The sequence below is a fragment of the Primulina huaijiensis genome, chromosome 17, assembly GCF_012295235.1.
Source record: "Primulina huaijiensis isolate GDHJ02 chromosome 17, ASM1229523v2, whole genome shotgun sequence".
In the NCBI taxonomy this organism is placed as follows: domain Eukaryota; kingdom Viridiplantae; phylum Streptophyta; class Magnoliopsida; order Lamiales; family Gesneriaceae; genus Primulina; species Primulina huaijiensis.
This window is the reverse complement of record NC_133322.1, coordinates 7,908,651-7,916,766: the sequence shown is the minus strand read 5'-3', so window position 1 is coordinate 7,916,766 and position 8,116 is coordinate 7,908,651. Positions and strand designations below refer to the sequence as shown.

At 41.6% G+C, this 8,116-nt stretch overlaps 2 protein-coding genes across 3 annotated transcripts; one reads left to right on the top strand and one right to left on the bottom strand.

Annotated features, from left to right (window-relative positions):
- Positions 1-228: 228 nt before the first annotated feature.
- Positions 229-3,320, bottom strand: LOC140962291 (uncharacterized). Of its 2 annotated transcripts, XM_073421149.1 has the most exons (7): positions 2,887-3,012; positions 2,573-2,649; positions 2,191-2,284; positions 1,131-1,249; positions 920-1,027; positions 625-723; positions 229-542 (listed from the first exon to the last, which is right to left on the bottom strand). In XM_073421149.1, exons 2-7 carry the CDS (start codon positions 2,636-2,638, stop codon positions 486-488), a joined length of 543 nt encoding a protein of 180 aa, XP_073277250.1. In that variant the 5' UTR covers positions 2,639-2,649; positions 2,887-3,012; the 3' UTR covers positions 229-485. The 2 variants fall into 2 exon arrangements, with proteins under 2 accessions (XP_073277250.1, XP_073277249.1); XM_073421148.1 differs by lacking the exon at positions 2,573-2,649 and having other exon boundaries at positions 2,887-3,320.
- A 737-nt stretch (positions 3,321-4,057) lies between these two features.
- Positions 4,058-6,631, top strand: LOC140963425 (uncharacterized). Its single transcript, XM_073422748.1, has 2 exons — positions 4,058-6,095; positions 6,533-6,631. Exon 1 carries the CDS (start codon positions 4,429-4,431, stop codon positions 5,725-5,727), a length of 1,299 nt encoding a protein of 432 aa, XP_073278849.1. The 5' UTR covers positions 4,058-4,428; the 3' UTR covers positions 5,728-6,095; positions 6,533-6,631.
- Positions 6,632-8,116: the final 1,485 nt, after the last annotated feature.

The following is an 8,116-nucleotide window of genomic DNA, read 5'->3' as shown; positions in this document are numbered from 1 at the left end:
AAATATGCTTGATGTTGCTTGAGTTGAGTTTTTGGCTTTTACAAAATGTAGGGATATCATGCCAAAATTTTTATAAACCATCAAATTGATACTCTTATTTGAATTACTTCATAATAAAGGATATCGTCACCTTTTTTTGATTACGAGTATAAGTATCATTAATCGTGTCAAGTATAGAAGAAGGGTGTTAAAACAATGGTATTTAAATTGAGGCTAAATATTTTGAACTAGATTTAAACAGAATTATTTACGCAATAACTTGTGATATACTGGTGAATTATGAAATATTCATTATAACAATTCTTGAATACTTTTAAAACTCAAACAAGCTCCCAAGCTCGAGTCAACTTCGAGATGTTGCTCGATTGAATACGAATGGGCATGCAAGAGTCTACCAACCCCCATGCAGTCGATTTTTGAGGCTGGGTTCAAGCAGAAGTACCCACATACAGTCAGAATTTGAAAAAGAAAAACAAGGGCCACGCTTAATCTGCTGATGCTGGTGCTTGAAGGTTCTGCTCTTCAATCAAAGCTTGAACTCTCTGCCAGAAATTCTAAATTACTGGCATGTGACTGAGAAAAAAAAAGCCAACAAAACATGCACCTTTTGTAATCCCAACTAACCTTTACTGAACTGCTAACTTCCTCCAGTTTTTGCAAAATTGTCGTATCACCAAGCTGAGAAAAATAATCAAACCCCGGTGATTTTGTAGGTGGGGACATCTGCAAAATGCAATGTAAATTTTAGAAAAAAAGATGTATGCGATTATGGAGGAAGGCTTGCCAGGATGAGAGAAATGTAAGCGATAATGCAACGAACTTGTCTAGTGATCAGAGTTAACTGATTTTGCAAAGGTGATACTGATGTAAATTCAAATTAGTTGCCAGTGAAGTTCATTAAATAAGGATTTCGGCGTACCAAAGCAACCGACGAATGACCAATTCTTGGAGTTGAAACTTCTTCAATGGCGGAAGCTTGTCTGGAGAAAAATTCGTCTCTCATGTTAGATAATTGCGAGAGAACAACCTGGAGGAGGTAAAAGCCAGAAAGGATGTAGAAAAAGTTACTTAACTTTAGACAAGGTCAAGCAAGTAATTCTCGGTGAGGATGATTCGACTATAACTAATACCTTTCTGAAAGCAAGAGGATTGGGAACACCTTGGATTTTAACATCATCACTTGCAGGCCTCCGCACTCCAACGCTCTCTATTCTGACCGAGTATATGCCAAACAGGGACTGAAGGTACCCTGATAAAGTACAGAGTTTGTAACAACTTAGACAAGAGGAGAGCAAGGGCTTTCCAGCTGGCTCAGGAAAACGCAAGGCAATTTCTCTCTTAGAAACATTTCATAATACGGCATAAATGTGGGGAAAACATCATAAAGGACCAAGTTGTAAACTTACATATCATTTGCTTTTCAAAATTAAGGTTTGGTTCAAGAATGATACACCTATCAACTGGGGTGGATTGCTCTGGCTACAACTTTAAATATGACCCCAAAAAGACACCAAGGCAATGTTTGTGTTTCCGAAAAATATATTCATTATTTTGGAAACATATTCCGACATATCACACCCACCTGATTAAAACTCTTTCCGAAAAATACACCTCTCCCATGTTTTTATTCCATCCATGATCATTATTTTAAATTCTAACTTTCCACCGCTTTAAAAAGAAATTTTTATTGTATTATATTCTATCTCAAGACACTTTACATTGAAATAAAAGAAACTGGTATACTATTAAATAACTAAATACACAAGACAATTTGACATGACATAATGTACACATGATAAACTACCCCTTTCATGAAATATGACCAACATATATCAGTGCATCACATTTTTCAATCTCGCTTGTAGTATATTTCCAAAATTTACAGGAACACCAGAAACACATCCAAACATTACCCAAGTGTCAAAAACGTTGACTGGTGTTAGACTGTTATGTCAAACTTCAATTAGCTTCACAAGAAATGAAGTCACAACAATAACGCTAAATCATTCACATCAAAACGTTAAAGGCAATTTGTGATTTTCACCAGTTGTGATGAAAAAGCCAAATCAATGGAATCACACCATCTTTGATCGACAAATTTAAATGCATTTTCAAGACACAAACTGTAATTATGGGAAAAACTCCTTTACTTGTCCAAAAAAAGGAAATAAATGTACGGGCAATATTTACCCTGTTCAATTACAACATCTGCCACAGAAGGCAGTAGGATGTACTTCTCTTTCTCCAACAACCCAAAACATGGAAATGCCACTGGCTTCCTTACCTGACAGTACGTAATGAAAAATAGAACCACAAAAATAAAGCAATGCTATGAATCATGTAAAACTATGAGGGCTGCTGGTTGATTAACCTTATTCCCTCCTATTTTCTTTTACACATGCATTCAATAAACAACCAAAAGCTGAGTGCCTTATGGCCCTTGTCAGAATGTTGAATAATTTTCAGTCGAATGAAACGAGTAAAGCAATCCAAAGTAAATAAGCATAATAGTGTAGCACGAGACATAAGGTGGCAAGATGTTTCTCAAACGAAAATATGAGAATGTAGTTACTTTCAAAGATAGATATCCCCTCAAAGTGTATCCAACCGACCTCATATTCCATCGCCAAATTGACATCGATACCAGGCCTACAGCATCAATAAGATCGACTTTGCTTAAACCAGACGAGTACTTGAGTTCCATTTTCCTAATGATGTATGCTTGCAAATGAAATTTATACTCTCACGCATGTTCTAGTGTATCATTCAGTATATCCAAACTCAGAGACAAATTAGCATAAAAAGTTACATCATTCCTAAAGCTACCATACATACAACGCAATCAAGTTCAAACTTCAGAAAGAACAAAGAATGATAGCGAATTACTTTATAAACAATGGCATTGGGAGTGACATAGAGTTTCCTGGAGTGGATATCTCTTCGTAAAATGTACCTCCGCAGGGGCAAATAAATGAGCATAAAAAATCCAAAGCCCCAAGCAAGTACCAACAGCAACGAGTACAAAACCCAGTAAGCCGTCTGGTAATTCACGAAATTCTCCTCGGATTCTTCAAAAGACGCCGCGTAAAGAACCGGATCCTGGTCATCAATGTCGGTATCCGCCTCGTGCAGTAACAAACCCCGCTCCAGACGGTCGATTTCAGCCACCCCATCTTCCGATTCCATGGGAAAAAAGCTGGCAATTTGTATAGTTTACCCCGAATGTGAGTTAATCTGAGGATTTGCGCAGCCGATTGAACGAAATGGGAGTAGTGTAGTGTAAAAATGTCTTTGGTACCGTTTGAAAAGAGTATCAATGTGGTAATAAATAAAGTATGGATAACATATGATAAAATATAAAAAGTAGGACTAATGTGATACGATCTCACGAATCTTTATATGTGAGACAGGTCAACTCTACTGATATTCACAATAAAAAGTAATATTCTTAACATAAAAAGTAATATTTTTTCATGGATGACCCAAATAAGAGATCTGTTTCACAAAATAAGACATGTGAGACCTTCTCACACAAATTTTCGTCATGTGTGGGTTTCAAGTAGTAACTGATTTGATTCGTCGATACGTTATAAAACTAAAAATCAAAGAATAATTCTACTGATTTCATAAAATAGATCGATCATATTTAAAAATAATAATATTTATTTATAGATGAAATTAAAATATGAGATTTATCAAACATAATTAACTCTTGAGATTATCTATTTTTGACTTGTTATTGTCATGTAAGTTTAAATGTTTGTACAACATTATAATAATTTAAACAATAATGAGTGATTTTAATGATAATTTTTAAAAGTTAAAAAGAAGAATAAATGTTAGTAAATGGATATGCAAATTGTCGGTGTTATCCTAAAATGATTTGGCCTAATTCAAGTTACATTTTTGGTCTAAATCGTATGATCTTGTCTTCAGAAAGGCTTGATTCAAGGACAATCTTCTACTTCAACATTGTTGCTTATAACAATAATTGAATGTCACATATCTCAAATTTCAACTAATTTTGTAACTACTTAATTCACGTTGATACCCCAGGGATGAACCCTTCAAGGTCAGGCCCAAACTCCCAGCCCATCTCTACGGCCCACAGGTGAAGGGCCCATGAGCAGCCCAGGTATTCTCCTATAAATACCAGGTTTGAGCGTATGATTATTCATTCACTACATTGTTTTCAGCAGCGCCCTTAGCTGCTCCCCTCATATATCCTCAGTCTCTGACTTGAGCGTCGGAGGGGCTACGCCAGGACACCCTCCTGGCCCCCTCCTAACGGTCTCATTTGTGATTTCAGGCTCAGGATTATTTCAAAACATGCGTCTGGATTAGTGACACTCGCCGGAATCGGACCCTAAATTTCCCGTGAGCATCACTTGGCGCCGTCTGTGGGAAATCTTGCGTTGAGACGTAGAGATGGTAGGCAAGAAAGGAAGTAGAAGAGCTACCTCAGCATCATCGCGTCCTCAGAGGGAACCCGAATCATCTCATGTGGAGAAGAGACAGGAACAACCTCGTCAAGAGACAAGAGCCGAGCAGCCCCTTCACGAGACAAGGGTCGAACAAACCCGTCCTAATGAGAACGTGGGGAACTTGACCCTGGAACAGCTGGGCCAATTTATCGCCCGGACTGTGGATGAGGCCATGAAAAGGAATCAAGAGTCTGTGTTTGTAGAGGAACAGGTAGCCCGTCAGGAGCGTGAGGAAGATGCTGAGGGCCACCAGGGCAGGGTTGAAGAGCCACAGCCCCACCAAAGGGGGGAGATTAGTGAGATAGGAGAAACGTGGAAGGAAATACAGATGTTGAGGCAGCAGTTGGGAAGCAGAGCGCCGGCACCCAAGAGAGGAAGTCCTTTTTCACTAGCCATTTTAGAAGAAGGGCTTCCTCCAAATTTTCGACAGTCGAATGTGGGTGAGTACGATGGACATACTGACCCCGAGGAACACTTGGGGAGGTTTGAGAATGCGGCCCTGTTACATCAATATTCAGATGGGGTCAAGTGCAGGGTGTTTCTGGGCACGTTGGTGAGGTCAGCCCAGCAATGGTTTAACACCTTGCAGCCCAACTCCATACGATCTTTCGAGGATTTTTCCGCTGCTTTCTTGCACAGATTCGCTAGCAGCAAAAAACACCAAAAAAACTATTTGAGCCTGTTTGTGGTGAAACAACAAGAAGCTGAAACTTTGCGAGAGTTTGTCCAGCGTTTCAACAACGCAGCGTTGGAGATACCAGCGGCCACTCCTGACATCATGATAAGTGCCTTTACCCAGGGACTTAGAGGAGGAGAGTTCTTTAAATCGTTAGTGAAGAAACCTCCATCAAGTTATGATGATCTGTTATCTCGGGCGGAAAAATATGTAAATCTCGAAGATGCCCAACGGCATAAGAGGATGGAGCAGCGACCTGGGAGAAGTAGAGTTGAGGGAGCGGAAAGAGGAAGTAGGAAGAGAGGCGCGGCCGAGAGGGAGGATGATAAGGCTAGGGGCATAGGACAATTCTCATCCCATGTTCCTCTGGATGGGAGTCGGGACAAGGTGATGGAAGTGAGGGAGTCCGAGGGGAGGTGGGAGAAGTCGCAAAGGGTTGAGTGCAGTGCTAGATTGCCTTCGCGGGATAAACGAGAAGGATCCTCATCCAGGAGTCGACAAAGGTCTCACTCGTCCCCTAGGCGTGGTCAAGGCCCTCCATGGATAAATCAGAGGATCGGGGAGTAGAGAGGTGAAGGTCGATGTCAAGATGTCCCTCAGGAGCCCGTCGAACCGAGGAGGGGAATGAATGAGGATAACCACCCTACGAGAGGAATGATTCATATGATCTCGGGGGGTGCTACTGATGGAGACTCGGGGCGAGCTCGGAAGGCACGTGGGAGAAGGTTGGAGAACTTTGAGATATCTAGGGTGCAGACTTACCACAAGACCCCGCCCTCAGCTTTGGGGCGGAAGACCTCCGAGGTGTTGTGACTCCACATAACGATGCCTTGGTGGTAACGGCCACCATTGCCAATTATGATGTGGCGAGGATATTTATTGATAATGGAAGCTCCGTGAACATCTTGTTCAAAAGCACGTTGGATCAAATGAAGGTGGAGGGATTTGAGTTTGAGCCGGTCTCCACCCCGCTGTATGGGTTTGCAGAACACGCCATCCTGCCTTTGGGTCAGATGTTCATCCCTCTATCTTTGGGACACGAAACTCTGCGTATAACAAAGATGTGACATTTACCGTGGTGGACACCCCATCCGCTTACACTGGAATTCTGGGGCGACCAGCCCTAAAGGATTTCAGAGCAGTAGCGTCCATATATCATCAGAAGCTGAAGTTTCCTGTGGGGAAGGGGGTTGGAGTCTTGTGCGGGGACCAAAAGGTCGCGCGTCGGTGTTATGAAAGAATCGTGAAGGAAGAAGAAAAGAGAGGTCGCGAGCATTCGCATGGAAGCTTAAGCTCAGTCTTACAGTTATAGAGTCATTCGGAGAAGCTTCTAAGTGGGTAACTTTGTCCTGTGGAGGTACAAGAGGAGCAGAGAGGAAAGTTGGAGAATGCGCTGGATAAGGCTCTAAAGAGGCCCGGGAACGCTTACCACCTTAGAGAATATTAATCTTGACTTTATTTTTGGAGTATTTCGTTTCTGAATTTGTCTTACGTTATCAATTGAAATTTAATAAAGCCGAGTTTTTATATTAAGTTCGTGGATGTAGTATTATGAGGATGATATAAATTAAATTTTACCTACTTAGGCTGATCCTAGTAGAGGAGTCAGGGGTGGGAAGGTTGAAGCTTGATTTTTCCTGCTAAGGTATCGCCTAGCAGAAAAGCAGAGTTGGGGGGAGAGAAATTTTATTTTCCTGCTAAGGCATCGCCTAGCAGAGGAGCAGAGTAAAGGAGGAGAAGTAAATTTTATTTTCCTACTAAGGCATTGCCTAGTAGAGAAGCAGAGGGCAGGAGAAAAATTTTATTTTCCTACTCAGGCATCGCCTGGTAGAGGTGCAGAGGGCAGGAGAGAAAGTAAATTTTTTTACTTTGGTGGCGCCTAGTAGAGGAGCAGAGGGGAGGAGAGAAATTATATTTTCCTGCTAAGGCCTCGCCTAGCAGAGGAGCAGAGTATAGGAGGAGAAGTAAATTTTATCCTCCTACCAAGGCATCGCCTAGTAGAGGAGCTGGAGGGAGGAGGGGATGTATTTTTATTTACTTGCTCAGGCATCGGAAGGCAGAGGAGTTAGAGGATGGAGGTGTTGACTCTTATTTTCCTACTAAGGAATCGCCTAGTAGAGGAGAATAGGGCAGGAGAAAAATTTCATTTTTCTACTAAGGCATCGCCTAGTATAGGGGCAAAGGGCAGGAGAAAAAATTAATTTTCATTCTAAGGGATGGCCTAGTAGAGGAGCAGGGTGAAGGAGAAAAATTATGTTTTCCTACTAAGACATCGCCTGTGAGAGGAGCAGAGGACAGGAGAGAAATTAAATTATTCTACTATGGTGTCGCATAGTAGAGGAGCAGCGTGTAGGAAAAAAATTAAATTTTCCTACTACGGCGTCGCCTAGTAGAGTAGCAGAGTGAAGGAGAAAAATTTTGGTTTCGTACTAAGACATCGTCGGTAAGAGGAGCAGAGGGCGGGGGAGAAAGTAACATTTACTACTATGGTGTCGCCTAGTAGAGGAGCAGAGTGAAGGAGAAAAATTTTGTTTTCCTACTAAGACATCGCCTGTTAGAGGAGCAGAGGGCAGGAGAGAAATTAAATTTTTCTACTATGGTGTCGCCTAGTAGAGGAGCAGAGTGAAGGAGAAAAATTTTATTTTCCTACTAAGGCATCGCCTGGTAGAGGAGCAGAGGGCAGGAGACAAATTAAATTTTCCTACTATGGCGTCGCCTAGTAGAGGAGTTAGAGGGTGGAGATGGTGAATTTTTGCTTTCCTGTTAAGGTGTCACCTAGCAGAGGAGTTAGAGGATGGAGGTGTTGAATTTAAATTTTCCTGCTATTGGCGTCGCCTAGTAGAGGAGTTAGAGGGTGGAGGTGGTGAATTTATGCTTTCCTACTAAGGCGTCGCCTAGTAGAGGAGTTAGAGGATGGAGGTGTTGAATTTAAATTTTCCTGCTATTGGCGTCGCCT

Excerpts from the sequence above, each read along its gene's own strand:
- LOC140962291 (XM_073421148.1), bottom strand. The coding sequence starts at position 3,186 with ATGGAATCGGAAGATGGGGTGGCTGAAATCGACCGTCTGGAGCGGGGT. Across the intron at positions 2,285-2,886 it reads CCAATGCCATTGTTTATAAA|GTAAGGAAGCCAGTGGCATT; the intron begins GTAATTCGCTAT and ends ACGTACTGTCAG. Across the intron at positions 543-624 it reads AAGTTAGCAGTTCAGTAAAG|AGAGTTCAAGCTTTGATTGA; the intron begins GTTAGTTGGGAT and ends AATTTCTGGCAG.
- LOC140963425 (XM_073422748.1), top strand. The coding sequence starts at position 4,429 with ATGGTAGGCAAGAAAGGAAGTAGAAGAGCTACCTCAGCATCATCGCGT.